At 46.3% G+C, this 26,274-nt stretch overlaps 1 protein-coding gene across 1 annotated transcript in view; it reads left to right on the forward strand.

The window, feature by feature from the left end:
• Positions 1 to 26,274, forward strand: part of LOC137340753 (sodium-dependent organic anion transporter-like) — a 43,261-nt gene that overhangs the window by 15,043 nt on the left and 1,944 nt on the right. The window contains exons 2-5 of the mRNA XM_068003535.1: positions 1,405 to 1,553; positions 6,062 to 6,150; positions 12,957 to 13,132; positions 17,596 to 17,753. Of these exons, the coding sequence (XP_067859636.1) occupies positions 1,405 to 1,553; positions 6,062 to 6,150; positions 12,957 to 13,132; positions 17,596 to 17,753 (572 nt within the window). The remainder of the gene's footprint in view (positions 1 to 1,404; positions 1,554 to 6,061; positions 6,151 to 12,956; positions 13,133 to 17,595; positions 17,754 to 26,274) is intronic.

The raw sequence follows: 26,274 nt of genomic DNA on the forward strand, positions 1-26,274 counted from the left end.
CCTGCAATCAAAAAAGGGTAGATTGCAGGAATGTATGAGTTTAAAAGGTTTTACAAGTAGCTGTGCCAGTTAGGATGTACACCGCAATAGGAGAATGTAAGATCCTTTCTGATCTCTGTTGCCCTCTCAATATTTTCAGAGTACAAAGCAAATAAGTTTAAGAAACCTTAAGCTAAATACAACTTGATGAGCAATAACTTCACACTTACAGGTCAATCATGGAAAACTCATGGTGCTGATATGCATCTGATGATGGCTCCATGCATTTTGAGGAGCTGAAACCTGAAGTCTGCTCAGTGCCCTGTTCACCCCTGGTACTGTAAAACATCCTTGAAGTGCTCAGAGCAGTGCACCTAGTTTGGACCTGACTTCAATGCAAATTAGAAGGCCTTCCCATAATGCACCTGGAGTACCTGAGCAGCTATTCCATTGGATGTTTTAGGAAAGGCCTGCATAAAAAGTTAACAATTTTTTCTCCTGGATGGCCATCTATGAACATGGAAACATTAGGAACAGGAGTAGGCCATTCAGCCCCTCAAGCCTGCTCTGCCTTTCAATTAGATCATGGCTGATCTGTACCTCAAGTCCATTTATCTGTCTTTGCTCTATATCCCTTGATACCCTCACCCAACAAATCTGTCTTGTTATGCTTGGGTGGGTTAGATGAGCTGAATTGCCTTTCCTTGTCCTTAAATTTTTATTAGAATTTAAAATGTTTAAAATGATCAGTTAGGAAATGCAGTTTGAGGTGAGAGGTCTCACGCAAAGCTCAGGTGATGATCGACTGCCCAATACTTCTGCGGTAGAGGATTGGCTTCCAACTAGAGATTCAGGAGTTGAAATCCAAACACCGAGTGACATCCAGGATAATCCCCTCCCCCACACCCCGTTGGTCCCTGATTGGCCAAGTGTCATTACTTCTCAGGATCCACAACATCCTGGAGATGTTTAGCTTCTGTAAGCCAGTTACAGAGTGCAAGGAAAATCTTCGAATAGGCCGTTTCTCCCAGTTAAATGAGAATGGGTGGCTCTAGACAGCAGCAGGGCTGACCCTTGACATTCCACCCCCGAGGCCTGGGCTGCACCCAGTGCAATGCACTATCTACTTGCAATGCCACGAAAATATTGAAACTAGCTGACTTGGTGTCAATCGGCTCATGACGATGCAAGGTCACCTTGTTTAAATATTTGAATGTCACTTCCCGTGCATAGCACATCATGCACTGGGAGCACCACAGGAGCTTGTGGGGCCAATGTGTCAGGTGCTAGTTTGTCCTGCCTGTAAAAACTGCCATCTTAATATTTGCTTCTAGATTTTATGTTCTTTCAACCAACATTCTTAAAGAGGGATTGAATATCAGTATTTTCCTATTTTAAAAATAATAACCACTTTATATTTTGCAGTGTTGTCATGACTCTTTGCTCCACAATCCTGGCCATTGGTTTCATGCCATTGAGTCTTTCTATTTACTCAACTACCTTAACACAAGAATTCAATAATTCCAGCAACTCGACACAAGCAAGTAACATTGAAGTACCTTATAAACAGATAGGTGATCAAAATTATATTTATTCATTTTTCTTCATAAAGTTTTAAGAGAATGGGCAACATGTTCAGATGCTCTTATTTATTTAAGCACATGAGGGAAAAAAGAAAAGAAGGGTATCCTGATAAGGTTAGATGAAGTAGGGAGGGAGGAGGCTCATATGGAGCATTACACCAGCATAGACCAGCTGGGCAGAATGGCCTGTATCTGTGCTGTAGTTTCGATATTTATTTATTTAGTGCACAACAGCTGAGATAACTGCAAGGAGCAGCTGGAGACAGATGAATTGCAAAATGACCTCTGTGGCTGCTGGGGCACCCTTTGCAAATATACTGCTCAGTGTTGGGGAGGTTAAACATCAAAGGGGTGGGGGAGATGAAATACCAGTATGTATATCTATAATTTTATTTTTTTTAAATTCCATTAGAAATGTAATTAGTTTTAATTAATTCCTTAATTTGTTTCATTGGATTCAAACAGGGTTTGACCCAAAACTACCTGGAATTTATCATTTGTAAGTCAGCGTAAATCAATTGTTTTTGTTATGTCTAATCAGCATCATTTTATCTGCTTCATCATTGATTTGGAAATAAGTTTGACTCCAAACTGATATTGGCTAAATGCCCAGAGAAATAGCCAGGAGACAAACTATATCATATTTCATTGTTTCATAAGATCTTTGTGATGTGATTGGAAATGTAATGCTCTTTGCTTCTGAAGAGCAACCAGAATCCTCCGTGTTTCTGACTAGTGCAGCAAGCTCAGAATAACAGCATGAGGTTTCTCCTCTTCAGCTGTTGGTCTCAGTGCTCTGTGACATCTCTCAGATTGAACCTCAACCAGATTGGTTAGGTTCAGCATGGAAGTGCGGTACTTATTCATTAAATAGTATAAATGGGGAGGGAGGCACTCTATGTAATTAAATTCAGATTCTGCGCCTAGATCTCAAACTGACTCCACACTATCTACAAGTCAACTACATCCCTCCACGAGACCTCTTAGGTTGTATGTATGCCACAAACTGTAGCCTGGCAACCTGTTCCACATTTACTGCTTGCCCACACCAACCCGAGCCCATTCCTTCTATCTTGGGCTCTTCTCTCCTGTCTCCTCCCCTTCTTGTCACCCAGTTATGCCACCTTTCATTTCTCCCTTCTCAGTTACTTTGACCCCCCAAATCGCCACTCCATCCCTTCACTATTCCTCCAACTTCCTGCTCTCCTGCTGCCATCCCAGGCTTGAATCTCCTTGGATAAGCCTACAGCTACCCTCTGTGCCTCTCTCAGCATTCTCCATAGGGTCCATTGGGGCACTTGTTGCTGCCTCCTTATGAGCAGAAAGCCAAAATGCCCTATCCTCCTCTTTTGTCAACCTTCCCACCCAATGCGCACACTGGGGGCTAATCTCACCAACCATCTTCCAGTCCCACTCACCCCTCCCATCGCTGATCTCTTGGACTCTGCCAGTGGAGAACAATTGCTGCCCCTCACCGCATTTCCCTCCAGCATGTCCGTTCACTTGTGAACAAGGCCCTTGCCATCCACATCGTTATTGTGAACAATTGTATTGATATTGTGACTTTGATGGATACTTGGCTCATGGGTGACAACACGGTGCCCTTACTGAATGCTTCCCACCTGGCTATATTTTCCACCACCTGCTACGCCCAAACCTCTGCAGCAGTTGTATGGACCTTATCACTAAATCTCCGTAATCTCCTTTAACTCTAACCTCCCCCCCACCCCGACTGAACTCTCCGTTCCTCTGATTCTGGCCTCTTGTGCATCCCCCCTTTGCTGTAGCATTGGCGGTCGATCACGTGACGTCTGATCATGTGACGTCTGGAAATGTTACTGCATTTACCTTATAAAGGTTAGGTTCCCTGTAATTGAGTATCTTTGCTCGCGGTTTTGTGCCAGCAGCTGTTGTGCAAGAAATTCTGAGAACCAGGTGACAAAGGGAAACCGAAGAAGGAAGAACAATTCGCAGGGGGTAACCAGAGGTGGGAGGAACTTTAATTCCACCAATAACTAATAGTAATACTGGTAAAAATCAGATTTCCCCTCATAACCAACATCAATAATAACTCACTATAGTCTATATGTGACTGTAATGTTCCAATATCCTACTTGTAACCAGTAGTAATCCTACAACCCACTGATACCCTGAAACTACAGCCAGAATACCCCTGCACTGCACAAGGCCTGGCCAGTCCCCAGGTTGCACTCACCCCATTACTGGCTGCTCCCACTCACCACGTTGCTGCTGCTCTTGGCTCGGCAGAAAATATTTATCCCCACGTCCAACCCATTCCCCAGTCTCCCTCCACCCCAATCCCATTATCTTCCCCGAAAACCCCAACCCCCAATCTCCCTCTTTCCTCCGAGCCCCCATTTCACAGTCTCCCTCTCTCCCTGACCACCCTCCCTCCATTCCCCAACCTCTCTCCCCCAAAACCCGACTCCTGAGCCTTCCCCCCCTCCCACTCCCTCCCAAGTCCCGAGTCTCTCAGTTCCTGAAACTAATGTAATCCAATTAAAGGCACCGCTTTTCGTGGGCAAAAAAAATCTCAGCACCTTTTATCTTTGTATCTGTAGCATCACATTCAGAAAATGTAAATTCAATTTGAAACCCTGGCAAGTGATACTCCAAAAAGGAACTACCACAGGGTTTTATAAGGCAAGGTGCACCTGTGTGAAACTAATTCAATGTTGAGTAAGGCAGTGATTCATTTCAAACAATTGCTTATGTTCAGACACAAACTTGAATTGCATCCAGTCTGTCCTCCTCCGATCCACCAGGTGCTGTAACTACCCCTGACCTTGCACACTCACATTCCCACACAGCGGCTCCACCAGGTGCTGTAACTACCCCTGACCTTGCACACTCACATTCCCAGGCAGCAGCTCCACCAGGTGCTGTAACTACCCCTGACCTTGCACACTCACATTCCCAGGCAGCAGCTCCACCAGGTGCTGTAACTACCCCTGACCTTGCACACTCACATTCCCAGGCAGCGGTTCAACCAGGTGCTGTAACTACCCCTGACCTTGCACACTCACATTCCCAGGCAGTGGTTCCACCAGGTGCTGTAACTACCCCTGACCTTGCACACTCACATTCCCACACAGCGGCTCCACCAGGTGCTGTAACTACCCCTGACCTTGCACACTCACATTCCCAGGCAGTGGTTCCACCAGGTGCTGTAACTACCCCTGACCTTGCACACTCACATTCCCAGGCAGCAGCTCCACCAGGTGCTGTAACTACCCCTGACCTTGCACACTCACATTCCCAGGCAGTGGCTCCACCAGGTGCTGTAACTACCCCTGACCTTGCACACTCACATTCCCAGGCAGTGGCTCCACCAGGTGCTGTAACTACCCCTGACCTTGCACACTCACATTCCCAGGCAGCGGTTCAACCAGGTGCTGTAACTACCCCTGACCTTGCACACTCACATTCCCAGGCAGCGGTTCAACCAAGTGCTGTAACTACCCCTGACCTTGCACACTCACTTTCCCACGCAGCGGCTCCACCAGGTGCTGTAACTACCCCTGACCTTGCACACTCACATTCCCACACAACGGCTCCACCAGGTGCTGTAACTACCCCTGACCTTGCACACTCACATTCCCAGGCAGCGGTTCAACCAGGTGCTGTAACTACCCCTGACCTTGCACACTCACATTCCCACACAGCGGCTCCACCAGGTGCTGTAACTACCCTGACCTTGCACACTCACATTCCCACACAGCGGCTCCACCAGGTGCTGTAACTACCCTGACCTTGCACACTCACATTCCCACACAGCGGCTCCACCAGGTGCTGTAACTACCCCTGACCTTGCACACTCACATTCCCAGGCAGCAGCTCAACCAGGTGCTGTAACTACCCCGACCTTGCACACTCACATTCCCAGGCAGCAGCTCCCCTCACCACAAACTTCCACAATGTCGGAAGTGCGGCATACGGGGTGGGGGGAGAGGAACAGTCTGCTAAACTATTTAAAAACATCAGCCCAGCGACCGTTGAATCTCTCCATCTAAATAAAATAACGTGTAACAAAAGGTGGGTCATCTCCAAAGAAACTTCGCTCCCGAGTTGCCAGCAGCAGCGTTCGAGAGACGAACCGATAATTTTGGGAGACTCCCGCTGAAAGTGGAAGGATTGGGAACCCTCCCTCCTGGGCTCCCAGTGGTAATTAAATCTAACTGGCCAGGTGAAAGCTTTTGTACATTCATCAGACATTGTGGGAAAATCCAGAGGCCCCACCAAACCAAAATTGACGGCCTAAATTAGATTCATCAGTAGAGTTCCAAAAACCCTTCAGTATTGCAGAATTAGATTTAAAAAATATACAGAGTTCCACACAAATAAGAAAGAACACTAAACAAAGTATGTAATCAACTTCCAGAACATGCGAATATAGGAATAAATGAAAAGAAAAATAATTTAAGGTATGCTTCCAATTAACTAGTTACTTTAAAATATTATTTTTGTTTCTGAAACAGGTATGACATTGATTGCTTTGATCATCCCATTATCATTTGGAATTTTTGTGAAAAGGAAGTGGCCAGATGGATCAAAAATCATTCTAAAAGTAAGTTAGTATTATTCTTCTGTTTGTGTAAAATAAATGTGAAACTCTTCCATAGAATTCTAGAGCAGTCAGTATTATTTGATATTACAGAGGGGTAAATTTTAACATAGAGGCGGGATCTCAGCGGGGGGAGGGGTCAATATGCGGGTGGGAAACCAGGAAAAAGATTTTGTGCGTTTTCTCGAGCGATCGCGATTCAATTGAAGGGCCTTAATGTGACTTCCGGGTTTCGTGTCACCAAGCTGCGCAGCGGACGAACTGCGCACCCGAATGATGTGTTGGCAGCTGGAGTATTTAAAGAGACATTGCAACTTTGGATTTTGAGGGAGAAAGGAGTGATTTAAAGAAATGGAACAACGAAGGACAAAGCCAGCAACCCGCTTTACTGACTCTTCACTTGAGTTGCTACTGGCCGATGTGAGGAGCAGGATGGAAGTCCTATACCCTGGCGATAGGAGGAAGCGCCCTGCCTCTGCCACCAAGAAGGCCTGGCTCGAGGTGGCAGAGGAGGTGAGCAGCAGGAACACTGTGCCACGGTCATGGGTACAGTGCAGGAAGCGCTTTAATGACCTAACCAGGTCAGGAAAAGTGAGTACAGTTGCTGATTCACCTGCATCCATGAATCTGTCTGATAGTCACCCTTTGATGCATCTCTTTCATGAGCAGCCTCACCCAAAGCAATGCATCCATCGGATGACCCTGTCACCCTCACTCATTCACAGGAATGTTCTTTCTCCCCTTGTAGGAGAAGAGAGTGCAAATAGCACTGGAGAGGAGTCGGACTGGAGGGGGACCACCACAAACAGTGGCCCTGACAGACGCAGGAACGCCTGGCTGTCAGAGATGCTGAGACTCGCACCTCGCAAACGTCTGGTGACAGAACTTTAACATGCCTCACACATAACATGAATTGATGTTATCAATGATTGATCTGTTGCACACCTCAGGATGCTCATCGCAATGCCATTTCTGCGATGATTCTTAATATTGTTGTATGTTCTCTTTCAGGGCCTTCAGGGATTGCTGAAGAGATGCACAACGTGGACGAGAGTGATTCCTCAGAGGAGCGCCAGGCCTCTGAGGGCGCACCGTCACATTATAGTGAACCATGCACCAGCGCAGATACTCACACCTCGGTTGGTCCTATTAGTGAGTTAGTTGGGTTGTCCCCTGGTGATCCACCACATACAAGTGAGCACGAACAGTCACTGGTAGTAGGGGTAGCTGTAGAGAGTCTGCGTCATGGGCGCACTCCTCACCAAGCTCTGCTCAGCTGGACACAGATGCTGAAACCCAGGGGGTCATCCTTGAAAAGGAGAATGATCGAGTAACAGATGTACCTTTGCGACGTACTGGCAAACATGCCATGCTCACTCTTCACAATAGCGGAGAGGATGGAGGAGTCCACCTCCAGCATTGGTGGATTGGTGGCGCGGTTAAGTGCGGGAATGTCTGCGATGGAGAGAATGGCAACCTCCATTGAGCTTCAAGCACGGCTCACAAATGAGACCATTCAGGCCCTGACAACGGCTGTGTGGACTCTGGATGCCAACATGTTTGCCGCCTTAAACAGGCAGACAAATATTTCAGTCGTGGCCTTCGAACACGTCACAGATCTGCTCCAAGCTGTTCTGTTCTTTGTGGTTAAAATTTGTCCCAGAGTGTGTATTTGTTTTATCAATTCTTAAACCAATGGTGTATAAAACTGTAAATACAAAAGTCAGCACATGTTTGTTGATGTGTTGAATTAGCACTGTGGCTGCAAGTTCAGTTCTTTAAGTAGTGATAATTTAGAACTGCGTTCATTTCTGGGCACCGCACCTCAGGAAGGGAGTGCAGCGTGGATTCATCAGAATGATACCGGGGCTAAGGAGGTTAAATTATGGGGACCGGTTACACAAACTTCACTTGTATTCCCTTGAGTACAGAAGATTGAGGGGTGATCTGATTAAGGTGTATAATTTTTTTAAGGAATTGATAGCGTAGATATGGAGAAACTATTTCCTCTGGTGAGGAAATCAAGAACAAGGGGATATAATCTTAAAATTAGATAGAGGCCATTCAAGAGTCAAATCAGGAAGTACTTTTTCACACAAAAGGTAGTTGAAATCTGGAACTCTTTTCCCCCAAAAGGCTGTGGATGCTGGGACAATTGGAGCTTTCAAGATTGAGATGGATAGATTTTTTGTTAGGTAAGGGTATCATGGGATATAGAGCAAAGGCAAGTAAATGGAGTTGAGGTGCAGATCAGCCATGATCTGATTGAATGGCGGAACAGGCTCAAGAGGCTGAATGGCCTACTCCTGGCCCCTATAACTGCAAAATAATGTTTGCTCAATGCAGTCTCACACAGATCAGTTTGGCGTCTAACCATGCACCATAGCAATGGGGCACATCTGATTGCATTACCAGGCAATGTTGCGTTCTCTCTCTGCCTCTATATCATAGGAACATAGGAACAGGAGTAGGCCATTCAGCCCCTCGAGCCTTTCAGAATCATATCATACCTGCCTGCAGCAGGTGGTGAGCGAACCAACATGGGGGACAAACCTACTTGACCTCGTCCTCACCAATCTACCTGTCGCAGATGCATCTGTCCATGACAGTATTGGTAGGAGTGACCACCGCACAGTCCTCGTGGAGATGAAGTCCCGTCTTCGCACTGAGGACACCATCCAACGTGTTGTGTGGCACTATCACCATGCTAAATGGGATGGATTCAGAACAGATCTAGCAGCTCAAAACTGGGCATCCATGAGGCGCTGTGGGCCATCAGCAGCAGCAGAATTGTATTCCAGCACAATCTGTAACCTCATGGCCCGGCATATTCCTCACTCTATCATTACCAACAAGCCAGGGGATCAACCCTGGTTCAATGAGGAGTGTAGAAGAGCATGCCAGGAGTAGCACCAGGCGTACCTAAAAATGAGGTGCCAACCTGGTGAAGCTACAACTCAGGACTACATGCATGCTAAACAGCGGAAGCAACATGCTATAGACAGAGCTAAGCGATTCCACAACCAACGGATCAGATCAAAGCTCTGAAGTCCTGCCACATCCAGTCGTGAATGGTGGTGGACAATTAAACAACTAACGGGAGGAGGAGGCTCTGCAAACATCCCCATCCTCAATGATGGCGGAGTCCAGCATGTGAGTGCAAAAGACAAGGCTGAAGTGTTTGCAACCATCTTCAGCCAGAAGTGTCGAGTGGATGATCCATCTCGGCCTCCTCCCGATATCCCCATCATCACAGAAGCCAGTCTTCAGCCACTTCGATTCACTCCACATGATATTACGAAACGGCTGAGTGCACTGGATATAGCAAAGGCTTTGGGCCCCGACAACATCCCGGCTGTAGTGCTGAAGACGTGTGCTCCAGAACTAGCTGCACCTCTCGCCAAGCTGTTCCAGTACAGCTACAACACTGGCATCTACCCGACAATGTGGAAAATTGCCCAGGTATGTCCTGTCCACAAAAAGCAGGACAAATCCAATCCGGCCAATTACCGCCCCATCAGTCTACTCTCAATCATCAGCAAAGTGATGGAAGGTGTCATGGACAGTACTATCAAGCGGCACTTACTCACCAATAACCTGCTCACCGATGCTCAGTTTGGGTTCCGCCAGGACCACTCAGCTCCAGACCTCATTACAGTCTTGGTCCAAACATGGACAAAAGAGCTGAATTCCAGAGGTGTGGTGAGAGTGACAACCCTTGACATCAAGGCAGCATTTGACCGAGTGTGGCACCAAGGAGCCCTAGTAAAATTGAAATCAATGGGAATCAGGGGAAAAACTCTCCAGTGGCTGGAGTCATACCTAGCACAAAGGAAGATGGTAGTGGTTGTTGGAGGCCAATCCTCTCAGCCCCAGGACATTGCTGCAGGAGTTCCTCAAGGCAGTGTCCTCGGCCCAACCATCTTCAGCTGCTTCATCAATGACCTTCCCTCCATCATAAGGTCAGAAATGGGGATGTTCGCTGATGATTGCACAGTGTTCAGTTCCATTCGCAACCCCTCAAATAATGAAGCAGTCCGAGAACAGGTCAGAGGCTGGGTATTCTGCGGCGAGTGACTCACCTTCTTACTTCCCAAAGCCTTTCCGTCATCTATAAGGCACAAGTCAGGAGTGTGATGGAATACTATCCATTTGCCTGGATGAGTGCAACTCCAACAATGCCCAAGAAGCTCGACAGCATCCAGGACAAAGCAGCCCGCTTGATTGGCACCCCATCCACCACCCTAAACATTTACTCCCTTCACCACTGGCGCACTGCGGCTGCAGTGTGTACCCATCCAAAAAATATTGGAAAGGATGCACTGCAGCAACTCACCAAGGCTTCTTCGACAGCACCTCCCAGACCCGCGACCTCTACCACCTAGAAGGACAAGGGCAGCGGGCACATGGGAACAGCACCACCTGCACGTTCCCCTCCAAGTCACACACCATCCCGACTTGGAAATATATCGCCATTCCTTCATCGTCGCTGGGTCAAAATCCTGGAACTCCCTACCAAACAGCACTGTGGGAGAACCTTCGCCACACGGACTGCAGCAGTTCAAGAAGGCGGCTCACCACCACCTTCTGAAAGACAATTATGGATGAGCAATAAATGCTGGCCTCGCCAGTGACGCCCACATCCCATGGACGAATAATAAAAAAAAATATTGGAAAGGAGGCAGAAAATATGTAAATATACTTAATGTCACACAGATGTTTCGGGGAGAAGTCGGAAACCTCAGCCATTCTATTTTGAAATGTTGGAAGTTTTTAATAATTAAAATTCTTCCTCTGGTATTGCATTTATTTGCACATTTTTGAGGGCTGATTTTCCCGGTGAATCAGGTCGTGCTGGAGGTATTGAGGATCAGAAGTCTCAATGTTGTGGAATCTTGGTTGTTTTCTGCCGGAAACCCCCATTCACGATTTTTCAATCGGGTTTTAAGCTGACGTAATTTGCTCTTGCACAGCTTCACCTGGTTCAGATGAAAGACTTTTGGTGTCCTGAAGTATTTCCTAACCAACTGGCAGATATCTTGCCCAGTGCTCCTTCCTCCTCTTCATACCAGAAGTTTTTATATTAAGCTGCATGTGAAAGGCAGGTGTTAAAGTAATTAAGGTTTTTTTTCTGGTTGCAAAATACTTTCTTTTTGGATCAGAAGTTGGAGGAAATGTTTATGTTATTTCTGTTCCCATTATCACAGAGAAACTGACTGTAGAGAAAGTGGCCTTGAAAATCTGTGTGGATCTGTTCTCACTTCCACCACTGACCATGCCGAAGTTGCTGGGAGGGGGGGGAGGGTGGTCACCCAATTTGAATAACTGGGGCATCCTTTGTTACTGAAGTGGTCGGAAAGCCTAGTGAAGAGCCAGATGGAAAGGAACGGCGCTGTCAGTTCCCCCCCAGAAGAAAAACTTTGGTGCCCCCATGGTCCCTGTACAAACGGGGCCACCTTAAAATCTACAAAAACAATTTTTACCTGTGTAATCTTCAGGGGTCTATGGAACGATCCTGATCTGAACCCCCAGGTGGGCCCTACTTATGATGATTGGTCAGCCAGTACATCACCAGGTGTACCAGCACTGACCACAGGTCCGTAGGTAGGCCCGGAACTTGGGAACTTCAACCTTCAGAGGCTCTACCACTTACGAGGCCAAGTAGAAATTTCCACATAAGGCATATCCAGGTGCCATCTGGTTTCTAGCCATTCCAGTAGTCTCCCACTGAAGTTACTTCATGACATGGCAATGTGCTGTGTGACATAGCGTTGTGCTGCAGTGTACGCCTTGGGGATGGTGATGGGTGAATAGGTGGAGAAGAAAGAATATGAGAAGGATGGTACTTGCCCTGAGCTTGGGGATACCTCTGTGAACTCTGATTTCCAGTGCAATCTCTTAAAACCCACACAATGGCTTGAAGATAAGGTGCCCTCTACCCCATGCCTATCTGCTCCCTTCTGTTATGTACTGTCTTCTGCTGTAAGCAGGGAAGCAGTGTTTGGATTTAAAGTATCAGGAATGTGTTAAAGGACGCCCAAGTGCTGTTCTTGCAGCCCATCACAGATGTGAGCACATGTACATTTTGTTAGATGGATTGAATGAAACCCTTTTATGTTGTCAGTGTGCCAAGAGTTTCAGGAATTATCAAAGATACATTAATGATTTGTCAAAAATAAATCAGTGAGTGTCACAGTGCCAAATAACTAATAAGCACAATAATCTTTTAATCTCTATTCCACTCACACAAGTGAGATACTCAGGAACTGACAGGGAGTATCAGATAGACGGCAGTAAACGTTGGCTTAAATGTTTACACAGCTGGACAGATTGGAGTATTTTTACATAAAGTAAAGCACGATTTTTTAAATTCATTCGTGGGACGTGGGCGTCACTGGCGAGGCCAGCATTTATTACCCATCCCTAATTGCCCTTGAGATTAAACAGACTAAACAGCTTCTACCACAACATAAACATCTTAGCATTAATCTTCAAACATTTCATTGCTCACCGATCAGAATTTTGGGGCCATTTATGTTTGCTAGTTTCTGAAAGTTAAGAGGAAACTGCCTTTTTCTGTTTTATTTTCAAAAATGTTCTTATCTTTCTTTCTGTCTCTCCCCCTTTATCCTTTTCTTCTTGGAGTCCGTTCACACCACACAGCAAATAACAGACGTGACCCTCCTTTCCTACTGCTCCCTTCCATTCGTGATTGCTTGGTGATGCAGCACACACTGTGCTCTCCTCAGAGAACTCTTACCTTAAATTGTGTCCCAACTCAAATAACCGCCAATTGTGTTTCTCCACAGGTTGGAACTGGCGTAGGTGCAACCGTATTAATCGTCTTAGCAGTGGTAATCTCGCTGCTGTACAGAGGGTCGTGGAATGCTGATTTGCCATTGTTGATTATCGGAATCATCAACCCACTGATTGGTTACGTGGTTGGTTTCATTTTGGCTGTGATTTTACAGCAATCATGGAAGAGGTAAATTAACCTATGTACCTATCAAGCCACACAGTCCTCATGCCCCAGAAGGACCATGTTAGATCGTAGGACTGCTCTTCCCTATGGCATTCTGGCATTGTGCTAAATGAGAACAAATAAATTACTGTTTTTTGTTTAGATTTGTTCTCAGGGCGTGAATTATGCTGGCCAGGCTGCAATTATTGCTCATCCCTAATTGCTCTGAGAAGCTGCAATGCTAATGGTGCTGGTGCTCCCACAATGGTGTTAGGTAGGGAATTTCAGGATTTTGACTCAGCGATGATGAATGAATGTCAATATTTGTCCAAGTCAGGATGGTGTGTCATTTGGAGGGGATAACATTGCTGCTCTTGTCCTTCTCGGTGGTAGAGGTAGCAGAAGAAAGAGGTGCTGTCGAAGTAATCTTGGTGAGTTGCTACAATGCATCCTATAGATCGTACATACTGTCCCCACAGTGCCGGTGATGGAGAGGGTAAATATTTATTTGATGAAGTAACGGAGAGAGTTGATGAAGGTAATGTGGTTGATATTGTGTATATGGACTTTCAAAAGGTGTTTGATAAAGTACAGATAATAGACTTGTTAACAAAATTGAAGCCCATTGGATTAAAGGAGCAGTGCCAGAGTAGATACAAAATTGGCTAAGAGACAGAAAGCAAAGAGTAGTGATGAGCGATTGTTTTTCATATCGGAGGGAAGTGTACAGTGGTGTCCCCTATGGGTCGGTATGAGGACCACTGCTCTTTTTGATATATATATTAATGACCTGGACTTAGGTATACACGGCATAATTTCAAAGCAGACGACGTGAAATTCTAAAATGTAGTAAACAGTGAGGAAGATAGTAGCATATTTCAGGAGGACATAGACAGGCAGGTGAAATGGGCAGACACATGGCAGATGAAATTTAATGCAGAGAAGTGTGAAGTGATGCATTTTGGTAGGAAGAATGAGGAGAGGCAATATAATCTAAATGGTACAATTTTAAAGGGGGTGCAGGAACAGAGAAACCTGGGGATATACGTACACAAATCTTTGAAGGTGGCAGGAAAAGTTGAGAATGCTGTTAAAAAAGAAGATGGGATCCTGGGCTTTATTAATAGAGACATAGAGTACAAAAGCAGGGAAGTTATGATAAACCTTTATAAAACAATGGTTAGGCCCTAGCTGGAGTTTTGTGGCCAATTCTGGGCATCACACTTTAGGAAGGATGTCAAGGCCTTAGAGAGGATGCAGAAGAGATCAACTAGAATGGTACTAGGGATGAGGGACTTCATTTATGTGGAGAGACTAGAGAAGCTGGGGTTGTTCTCCTTAGAGCAGAGATGGTTAAGAGGAGATTTAATAGAGGTGTTCAAAATCATGAAGGATTTTGATAGAGTAAATAAGGAGAAACTGTTTCCAGTGGCAGAAGGGTTGGTAACCAAAAGACACAGATTTAAGGTAACTGGCAAAAGAACCAGAGGTGATATGAAGAAGCATTTTTTTACACAGCGAGTTGTAATGATCTGGAAGTGGTGAAGCAGATTCAATAGTAACTTTCTAAAGGGAATCGGATAAATACTTGAAGGGGAAAAATTTGCAGGGCTATTGGGAAAGAGCAGAGGAGTGGGACTAACTGGATAGCACTTTCAAAGAACCGGCACAGGTACAATGGGCTGAATGGCCTCCTTCTGTGCTGTCTTATTCTATGATTCTATAATATTGAGTCTCGTGTTAATGGAAACTGATTAAGTGAACATTTTTGCCCTGGATGGTGTTAAGCTTCTTGAACATTGTTGCAGTTTCTCCCATCCAGGCAAATGGTGAATATTTCATCACACTCCTGACTTGAATTTTATTCATGGTGAAGAGGCTTTGAAGAGTCATTTGTCACAGAGTACACAGCCTCTGCCCTGCTCTTGTAGCCATGATGTTGATATGGCTGGTTCAGTTCAGCTTCTAGTTAATGGTGAGCCCCCCCGCCCCCATGATATTGATGATGGGGAACTCAGCAATGGCGATGCTGTTAAAGGTCAAGGGCGATGGTTGGACTTTCTTTTGTTTAAGATGGTCATTACCTGGCGCGAATTTTACCTGCCACTTGTCAGCCCAAGCCTTGATATTATCCAGGTCCTTCTGCATGCTGGCATGGGCTGTTTCATTATCAGAAGATCTGTGATTGTACCTAAACACTATGGATTGTCAGCGAACATTGTCAGTTCCATTCATGACCTTCTGATGGTAAAAAGTTCATTGATGAAGCAGCTGAAGGTGTTTGCAAGGGATTCTTCCCTGAGGAACTCCTGCAGTGATGTTCTGGGGCTATAATGACTGGCCTCCAAGAACTGTCCTCCATTTCCTTTGTATTGGGTATGACTCCAGCCACTGGTGGTTTTCCCCTTGACCCTTGTTGACTTCAGTTTTGCTAGGGCTGTATAGTGTTATCCTCAGTTGAATGCTGCCTAGATGTCAAGGGCAGCTACTCTCACTTCTCCTTTGACTTTTAGCTCTTCTGTTTATATCTGGATCAAGGCTGTGATGAGGTCTGGAGCTGAGCGGTTCTGGCAGAACCTAAACTGAGTGTTGGCGAACAGATTATTGGTGGTTAGGTGTTGCTTGATGGCATTATTGATAATTCCTTCCATCGTTTACTGATTGGGAGAAGACTGATAGACTGATAGTAATTGGCCAGCTAAGATTTGCCCTATTTTTATGGATAGGATATACATGTTCAATATTTCACATTGTTGGGTAGATGCCAGTGTCACAGCTGTACTGGGCAGCTTGGTGAGAGGATTTGCTAGCTCTGGTGCATAGGCCTTCAGCACTATAGCCAGAATGTTGTCAGAGCTCATAGCCTTTGCTGTATCCAATGCTCTCAGCTGCTTTTTAATGTCATGTGGAGCGAACCAAGTTGACTGGACACTAGCGATGGGAACCGTGGGGAGAGTTGAATAGGATCATCCACTCAATGCTTTTGGCTGAAGACACTTACAAACATTTCAGCCTTGTCTCTTGCAGTCACGTGGGCTCCATCATTGTTAAGGATGGGGGTGTTCATACAGCCTCTTCCCTTTAGTTGTCTGGTTGTTCAGCACCATTATCAACTCAATATGGTAGGGCTATAGAGTTTTGGTCTGATCTGTTGGTTGTGAGATGACTTAGCTCTTTCTATAGCTTGCTGCTTTTACGCCTAGAATTTCAGCTGGGGTTCTCCCGATTGTGCACTGTAACTTCAGCTCGCGATTGGCAGCTAGACTGGAGAAATGGCGAGTGCAATTGTTTATGCCATTTCTCCGCGATTTCTGCCAATCTTCCATCAAAGTTATGGTGGACAATCAGGCGAACCCTTGTGGAAATTCTTCTCCCAGGTACTTAGCATGCAGGTAGACCTGAGTGGTAGCTTCACTATGTTCGTACCTTATTCTAAGGTATTCTTGGTACTGCTCCCAGGACACCCTTCTATGCTCTGCTTTGAACCAAGGTTGGTCTCCTGGTAGTATACAAGTTTTCTGCTGATGATGGCCCACATCATCTCATGGATGCCTAGTTTCGGTCTACCAGATCTGTTCTTAGTCTTTCTCACTTACCATGGTGTTGGTGCCACATTATATGATGGAGGCTGTCCTCATGATGGAATCGAGACGTCACAAGGATTGTGTGGTGGTCACCTCTACCACTGCTATTGTGGACGGATGTGTCTGCAACAGGTAGGTTGGTGACGATGAGGTCTCGAAGGTTAATTCCTCATGTTGGTTCCTTCACCATCTGATGTAAGAACAGTCTAGGAGCTATGTCCTGCAGGACTCAGCCAGCCTGGATGCTGGCAGTACTACTGAGCCACTCTTGGTGGTGGACATTGAAGTCTCCCACCCAGAGTATAGTCTGTGCCCTTGATTCTCTCAGAGCTTCCTCAGAGTGATGTTCAACATGGAGGAGTACTAATTTATCAGTTAATGAGCAAGGGGTGGGGTGGGGGGAAGGATGGTTGGTAGGTAGTGATCTGCAGGAGGTTTCCTTGAACCTTGTTTGACCTGAAGACATGTGACTTCATGGATCTGGGTCAATGTGAGGACTCCCAGGGTCACCCCACCTGACCATATATTACTGTGTCTTTACTGCTGGTGGGTCCACCCTCTCAGTGGGACAGGACATACCCATGGCGACGGAGGAGTCTGGGATGTTGTCTGATAGACACGATTCTTTGAGCTGTTGCTTGACCGCCCTTCTGACTTAAGATATTATGAGTTCATAAGAATATTTTAGAAGGGAAGCTGTCATTTTGGTATATAGTTTATTTAAGATTTGTGGTTAGTAGTTGTGACTTATAGATAAAGTGAGTTGAACAGTTATTTAATAAATGTGCTGTATAAACATGTAATATAATTTAAGAATGGTTGTTTCACATTGAAGGTAGCTTAATTACATGTTAACAGATGCACTGATTATTCTAATTTCAATCGTATTGTTTTCTCTCACAGGTGTCGAACGATAGCATTAGAAACAGGAGCACAAAGTGGACATCTATGTATAACAATCCTAATGATATCCTTCAAGCAAGAAGAACTCCGCTCCATGTTTGCATACCCTTTAATTTATATTTGCTTTCAAATCTTTCATGGATTAATGTTTGTAACAGGTAGGTGCACTTGTCGTGAAATGAAAGATGTGACTAGGAAGTTGTGTGCACACTCCACACCTTAGCATACATTTTCTGACCAGCAGTAGTGCTATTACTGACAGGATTTGGGCTTGTGGGGGACGGGAAGTTGGGTGAGAAATATAGACATTTTTAGATTATCTCAACACTTCAATTATGTTACTCCACAGATAATGACTCCCAGTTTTCCATCGACAAAATGTGCTGTGACTTTCCATTGATCTAGCCCCAGTGGTTAATCTGAGAGTTCCTGCCATGTTGTTAACACAGCTGATTTCAGCTTCAAAAATTGTGATTAGGTAGTTCCAGTGAATGTATAATATTTCATGCTCTGTCAGATTCCCGATCACATCGGGCTACCCTGGCTCTCCTCGATTAGGCCGTGCATTTCTAAACGCTCGCTAATTTTATCTCGAGAAAATAAGAAATAGGAACAGGAGGAGGCCATTCAGCCCCTTGAGCCTGCCTCGCAATTTAATAAGATCATGGATGATCTTCGATCTCAACTCCACTTTCCCACCTGATCCCCATATCCATTGATTCCCCTAGAATCCAAAAATCTAGTGATCTCAGACTTGAATATACTCAATGACTGAGCATCCACAGCCCTCTGGGGTAGAGAATTCCAAAGATTCACCACCCTCTGAGTGAAGAAATTCCTCCTCCTCTCAGTCCTAAGCTGCCCACCCCTTATCCTGAGACTACGACCCCTAGTTCTAGACTCTCCAGCCAGGGGAAATAGCCTCTCAGCATCTACCCTGTCAAGACCCCTAAGAGTTTTATACGTTTCAATGAGATCGCCTCTCATTCTTCTTAACTCCAGAGAATATAGGCCCATTCTTCTCAATCTCTCCTCATAGGTCGACCATCTCATCCCAGGAATCAATCTAATGAACTTTTGTTGCACCGCCTCTAAGGCAAGTATATCCTTCCTTAGGTAAGTAAACCAAAACTGTACACAGTACTTCAGGTGAGGTCTCACCAAAGCCCTATATAATTGTAGTAATACTTCCTTACTCTTGTACTCCAACCCCCTTGCAATAAAGGCCAACATTCCATTTGCTTTCCTACGTACCCTACAGCTGAGAGTCAACCTGCATACAACACGTAGGTGGAGAGAGAAAAGTTAACGTATGAAATGAGAGTAGATACTGGCCGTGGTGTTGAAAGTTCCGCCTGCCGCTCTGTACAACAACTTGGGGCGGGGGAGTGGGACTAGCTGGATTGCTCTTGCAGAGAGCTGGCACTGACTCAATGGGCCGAACGTCTCCTTTCATGCTGTAACCATTCTATGATTCTATAATTGCTTGCTGTACCTGCATGTTAACTTTCTGTGTTTCGTGGACAAGGACACCCAAATCCCTCTGAACACCAACATTTAATAGTTTATCGCCATTTAAAAAATATTCTATTTTTGTATTCTTCCTACCAACGTGAATAACCTCACATTTCCCCACATTATACTCCATCTGCCACCTTCTTGCCCACTCACTTAACTAGTCTATATCCCTTTGCATACTCTTTTGGCATAATTTTAGCCCGGAGCCGGGAAGGGGGCGAGGGGGTTGAATTGCGGAGGGAAACCCGGAAGCACGGGTTTCCTGGACGTCCTTACAGTTTGGATGAGGCCTGACAGGCCGGCCTGATTGACAGGCTGGTCTCAGTTAGATGGAAGAAGAGCCCGGAAGAGGTAAGTGTTCAGGCAAGTCTTAGGTGGATGGATGGGGAGGGGGGAATGGGGGGTATATGGGGGCATCAGGGCATGGGGGCATTGGGGGGCATTGGGGGGCATGGGGGCATAGGCTGGCATGGGAGTCACCGGCAGGGAATTAGTCATTGGTGGTGCGCTTAATTATTGGGAGGGGAGGGGGGGGGGTCAGACATTGGGGGGAGGTCAGTCATCTGGGGGGTGGGTCATCGGGAGAGGGGGTCAGTAATGGGGGGGGATCGGGATCGGGGGTCATGGGGGGGGTCACGATTGTTGGGTGGGGTCGCGATCATTGTGGGGGCCATGATCATGGCGGGGGGGGGGGGTCGCGATCGTTGTGGGGGTCGCTGCAGGTAGGCTTGTTGGGCCTGGGGGAAGAACTCCTGCTCCTCCGGGCCCACAAGCTGTGCTATAAAGGCACTCACCTGCAGTTTCGCGGCGTGAAGGAGAAGGCCCAGGAATCCCAAGCCCCAGGGGCTAAAATCACAAAATCTGAAAAAATGGAGGCCCGCAGCTTCCTTGAAAGGTTTTAGTGACCAAGCTGCCTCCCGAGAGTGGGTTGGTCGCCGGGCCCTCTTCTCGCCCCCGCGAAAACTGGAAATGGACGGGTTGGAGGTGGATTTGAAATTGTTCCAATTTTTAATTCCTCCCCTAGCCCCAACCCACCTGTTTTTCTAGGTTAAAATCATGTCCTTTGTGTCCTTCTCACAGCTTACTTTCCCACCTAGCTTTGTATCATCAGCAACTTGGATACATTACACTCAGTCCCTTCATCTAAGTCATTAATACAGATTGTAAATAGCTGAGGCCCAAGCACTGATCCTTGCGGTACCCCACTAGTTACAGCCTGCCAACCTGAAAATGACCCGTTTATCCCTACTCTCTGTTTTCTGTCCGTTAACCAATCCTCTATCCATGTTAATATATTATCCCAATCCCATGAGCTCTTATCTTGTGTAACAATGTTTGTGTGGCACCTTATTGAATGCCTTTGAAAATCCAAATGTACTACATCCACTGGTTCCCCTTTATCTACCCTGCTAGTTACATCCTCAAAAAACTCTAATAGATTTGTCAAACACAATTTCCCTTTCATAAAACCATGTTGACTCTGCCTAATCATGTTATGATTTTCTAAGTGCCCTGTTACCACTTCCTTAATAATGGATTCCAGCATTTTCCCGAGTATTGATGTCAGGCTAACCTGACATCAATACTCGGGTATACCCAAGTCCAGGTCATTAATATATAGATACTTTAAGTTCCTCACTCTCATTAGCCCCTTGGTTCCCCACTATTTCTGGTATGCTTTCTGCATCTTCTATTGTGAAGTCAGATAGAAAATACTTGTTTAACGTCTCTGCCATTTCCTTATTCCCCATTATAATTTCTCCTGTCTCAGCCTCTAAGGGACCCACATTTACTTTTGCTACTCTCTTCCTATTTACATACTTGTAGAAGTTCTTACAATCTGTTTTTACATTTCTTGCTAGTTTACTCTCATTCTATTTTCTCCCTCTTTATCAATATTTTGGTCGTCCTTTGCTGGTTTCTAAAACTCTCCCAATCCTCAGGCTTACTACTCTTCTCTGCAACATTATAAGCCTCTTCCTTTAATCTAATACTATCCTTAACTTCATTAGTTAGCCACGGATTTATCACTTTCCCCGTGAAGTTTTTAGTTCTCAATGGTATGTATGTTCATTGAGAATTATGAAATATTTCTTTAAAAGTTTGCCATTGCTTATCTGCTGTGTAATTTCCCATTCAACCTTAGCCAACTCGCTCCTCATACCTATGTAATTAGCTTTATTTAAATTTAAGATTATCTCGAATTATGGATTTTTAAGAGTTTGTCCACAACTAATGTTAGACTAACTGATCTATAATTACCCGGTTTATCCTTCTCTCTCTTCTTGAACAGAGGTGTTACAATGGTTTCACAGCATATTATGCATATTTAAGGAGGATTGAAAAATTGTGATCACAGCCTCTGCTTTCTGCTCTCCGACTTTCTTTCGACAGCCTAGGGTGCATGTCATTAGGGCCCGATGTCTTATTCATCTTGAGTTCTGCTAATTTTTTCAGAACCAATTCCTTTTCTAGAGTTATCTCTAACAATTGTTCCATATTCTCCTCTAGTATGCCTACATGCTCACTTCATCATTTGTAAAATCCAGTGCAAAATATTTATTTTACCGTACCCTCATTCTCCACAATTAGAGTTTCTTTTTTCATCCCAAGTGGTCCTACCATCTCTTTAGCTATTCTTTTACTTTTAATATTCTTATAAATGCCCTTGCTATTTCCTTTTCAATTATTTGCTAGCCTTTTTACATATTTTCTTTCAGCTCTTCAAATCTTCCTTACTACCTGCCCACTACACTTTCTATACTCCTCATAATTGTTTTAGTATTGTGAGCCCCAATTTTATCTTTTAAGTTTCAGTTTAGTTTTAATCTCTCTGTTTATCCATGGAACTCTATTCTTTGGTGCACCCCATTTTTGCTAATGGGAGTATATTTTTTTGCACTCTATTGAGCTCATTTTTGAAGATTTCCCACTGTCAATCCTTCAATGTTTTTGCTACCTTTTCTGCCCTGTTAGTTTGGGTTTTAAAAGGCCGGTGGGATGGCAGCGGGTGGGGGTGAACGTGCGCGTGGGTAATCCGAACAATAAAAACTTACTGTTCCCCACATCATTGCAACTTAATTAGTGGCCACTAATCCTGTTTCTGGTTTTGCCGTCCGAAAGCTGAGCAGCGGGCGTCTGCGCACCCGCATGACAGGCTGTCAGCTGGAGCGTCTGTATTTAAAGGGCCATTGCTCCAATAGATTTTGCTGAAGCAAGGAGACACAATGGAGCAGCACAGGGGCAAGGCTGCTCCAAGACTCAGCTATGCCTCACTTGAGGTGCTACTGGCCAGGGTGAGGAGGAGGAGGGAATTATTTTACCCGGCCGACAGGAGGAAGTGCCCTGCGTCTGCCACCAAGAAGGCCTGGCTCAAGGTGGCAGAGGAGGTCACCAGCAGGAGCAACTTGGGACCCCTTGGGTCCAGTGCAGGAAGCGTTTCAATGACCTAACTAGGTCAGCAAAAGTGAGTACACTTACTGATTCTCCTATATTCCGTGTTGCACATCATCCCCCCCCCCCCACCACCCGCCAGCCCTTACATCATTCTGCACTGCCAAGGTTACTCCATCACATCACTCCTCACACCCACTTAAGGCTCATCCTCAACTTCCCTTCCCTTCCTGAGCACTTCCTCACCTCCCCATTTGTGACCCCACCACTACCACTCACCCCAATCCTGATCCAATGTGATGTTTCCGTCTCATGCTCACCCTCTGATGCACCTCTTTCATGGTCAGCCTCAACCAAAGCAATACATTCATCAGCTGACCACTTCACCATCACTCACTCACACGTCTGTACTTTCTCCCCTTCTGGCAGAAGAGAGTGCAAAACGCACATGAGAGGGCGAGGACTGGAGGGGCTTCACAGCAAATAGTGGTCCTCACAGAGGCGAAGGAGGAGGCCCTGGAGATCAGCCGCAACCTCGAGTGCCTGTCCGTCAGGGACGCCGAGACTGGTGCCCCACAAACGTCTGGTGACACAATTTTAACATACATCACACACAACATGAATTGATGTTAACAATGATTGATTGGCATGTTGAAAACCTCAGTATGCTTATCGCATCATGACACATCTGTGATGATGCTTAATATTGCCTTTTGTTCTCTTATAGGCCATTCAACGACCGCCGTGACGGGAGAGGGCGATTCCTCAGAGGAGCGCTCGGCCTCTGAGGATGCACCGTCACATCTTAGCGAGCCATCCACCAGCACAGATACCCACACCTCGGTGGGTCCTAGTAGTCAGTTAGTTGGGTTGGCACCTGGTGAGTCACCACACACAAGTGAGCACGAGCAGACACTGGTGGCAGGGGCAGCTGTGGATAGTCCGTGTTGGTGGGTGCACTCCTCTCCAGGCTCTGCTCAGCTGGACACAAATGCTGAACCCCGAGGGCCACCCTTTAAAAGGAGAAAGTTCGAGGGACAGCAGCACATTTGCTAGGTACTGGAACGGGTGCCACGCACACTCTCCGCAGTGGCGCAGAGGATGGAAGAGTCCAACTCTTCGTGGAATGGTGGCACAGGTACGTGAGGGAATCTCTGAGATAGTGTCACAGGGACATGAGGAACTGTCTGAGATAGTGTTGGATGTAACTGCTGAAATGTCTGAAATAGTGTTGCAGGTAACTGTGGAAATGTCTGAGATAATGTCGCAGGTAAGTGCGGGAATGTCTGTGATGGAGAGAAGGCCAGCCTCCATTGAGCTTCAAGCAGGGTCACAAATGAGTCCATTCAGGCCCTGACAACGGCCGTTCGGACTCACAGTGAACAACATTCTGCCACCGTAAACAGACAGACAGAAACTTTATAACTAGGCTTCCAAGGCATCACACATGTCCTCCAAACCTTCTCCGGCAGGGTAGTAGGAGTGCTGTGGGCCTGGTCCAAGAGAGGGATGATGGCAAAAGGGGACATGGAAGTGGGGACGCCACTCAAAGCGCTCCCACGTCTTACCCGTTGCCCCCCTCTCAACCAGTACCTGCAATGCTGCCTCCTCTCCAGGTGACCAAATCTGCCCCTGCACAAGTACAGATGCAGCAATCTTTGGGCTCCAAAACCCAGAGGGCTTAGGCTGAAAGCATCTAAGCAGTCCGGGCATGGACATGAGAAACCTGCTACTAACTCTGTTGCAGCCACAGGGGATGCACCACGTAGAAGTCGTAGGAAGAGAAAGGCTAAGGTTTTGTGACCACGAAGGGTTTACCCAAGGGTGTTTGACAGACTGTCATGTTTTTCATTTTTATTTGTTTTTTGTTAAAGTCACATTAAGTGTTATCATTCTCACAATTACTGCCATGTCTTGGCCATTTTTGACTGCCTTTTGTGATAATGCCCTTTCATGTGTTTCATCATGAAAGGCAAGTCTTGTGCCACCCAGTGGGTGACTTTACAGTGGGTGTATGTGTAGTTGCAGGACTGTTTTGTGCAGGGGTGGGGCTGGTGTTGGTGCTGCTCTTTCCAGGTGGTGTGAGGACTGGACTATTCTCACTTTGTGATCTCCTTATGAGAACTGTTCACATATGAGTGACTCCCTGGCCTCACGAGCAGCCAGGTGAGCCTCTGCTCTGCTGATGGTTTTGTCCTCCTCCTGCTCCTCCTCCTTCTGCTGCTCCTGCTCCTGCTCCTCCTCAGTGTTCATTGCAGATGTAGATGCTGAATGAGGGCATGGGGCCTCATCAACTGGTACCCTTTTTTTTTCAAAAAATATACTTTATTCATAAGATTTGCAGCATTACATACAATACAGTTGTCATATCACATTCCAAACGTTCACAATACAGATTATACAATTTGCAGGTTAAATCAAGTACAGTTCAATGAACACATTGGACATAATTACAGTTCATGACACTCTAGGGTGCCTCATTGCATTATACTCAATACAGATTTTTGATAACAGGTACGTTACAGATTCTTTACAGGTACATTACAGATTCATTACAGTTACATTACATCAATTTGAATTTTACATTCTGCCCGAGGGAGTTTTTTCCCTGATTGCAGCCCCTCGGTATACAATGGCGGGAAGGCTCTAAACGGTTGCCTTTCCCCACAGAGCCTTTGCGGCGGCCGCACCCATCCTCAGTGCGTCCCTGAGCACGTAGTCCTGGACCTTGGAATGTGCCAGTCTGCAACACTCGGTCGAGGACAGCTCCTTGCACTGGAAGACCAGCAAGTTTCGGGCCGACCAAAGGGCGTCTTTCACCGAGTTGATGGTCTTCCAGCATCAGTTGATGTCCATCTCAGTGTGCGTCCCCGGGAATGGCCCGTAGAGCACAGAATCCTGTGTTACGGAACTGCTCGGGATGAACCTGAACAGATACCACTGCATCTCTCTCCAGACCTTCTTTACAAAGGCACATTCCAGAAGGAGATGGCTGACGGTCTCATCTCCAGTGCAGCCTCCTCTGGGACAGCGCGCAGTGGCGCTGAGACTCCGAGAGTGCATGAAGGATCTGACGGGAAGGGCCCTTCTCACCACCAGCCAAGCTAGGTCTTGGTGCTTGTTTGAAAGCTCTGGCGATGAGGCGTTCTGCCAAATGACATTGACAGTTTGCTCGGGGAACCAACCGACAGGATCCACCATCTCCTTTTCCCGCAGGGTCTCGAGGACGTTGCATGCGGACCACTTGCTGATCGCCTTGTGGTCAAAGGTGTTTTTCTGCACAAACTTTTCCATGAAGGACAGGTGGGGTGGAACGGTCCAACTGGATGGAGCGTTCCATGGCAGCGTGGCCAGGCCCATCCTTCTCAACACCGGGGACAGGTAGAACCTCAGCACGTAGTGACACTTTGTGTTTGTGTACCGAGGGTCTACGCACAGCTTGATGCAGCCACACACAATGGTGGCCATCAGGATGAGGGCCACGTTGGGCACGCCTTTCCCCTCTTTCTCTGGAGATTTGTACATTGTGTCCCTGCGGACACGGTCCATTTTTGATCTCCAGACAAAGTGGAAGATGGCTCGGGTGACTGTCGCAGCGCAGGAGCGAGGTATGGGCCAGACCTGCGCCACGTACCGCAACACCGAGAGCACCTCGCACCTGATGACCAGGTTCTTGCCCACGATCGAGAGGGATCGTCAACCCCACAGTCCCAGTTTCTGCTTAACCTTGGCAATACGCTCCTCCCAGGTTTTGGTGCACGCCCCGGC

The sequence above is a fragment of the Heptranchias perlo genome, chromosome 1 (assembly GCF_035084215.1).
Source record: "Heptranchias perlo isolate sHepPer1 chromosome 1, sHepPer1.hap1, whole genome shotgun sequence".
Taxonomy (NCBI): domain Eukaryota; kingdom Metazoa; phylum Chordata; class Chondrichthyes; order Hexanchiformes; family Hexanchidae; genus Heptranchias; species Heptranchias perlo.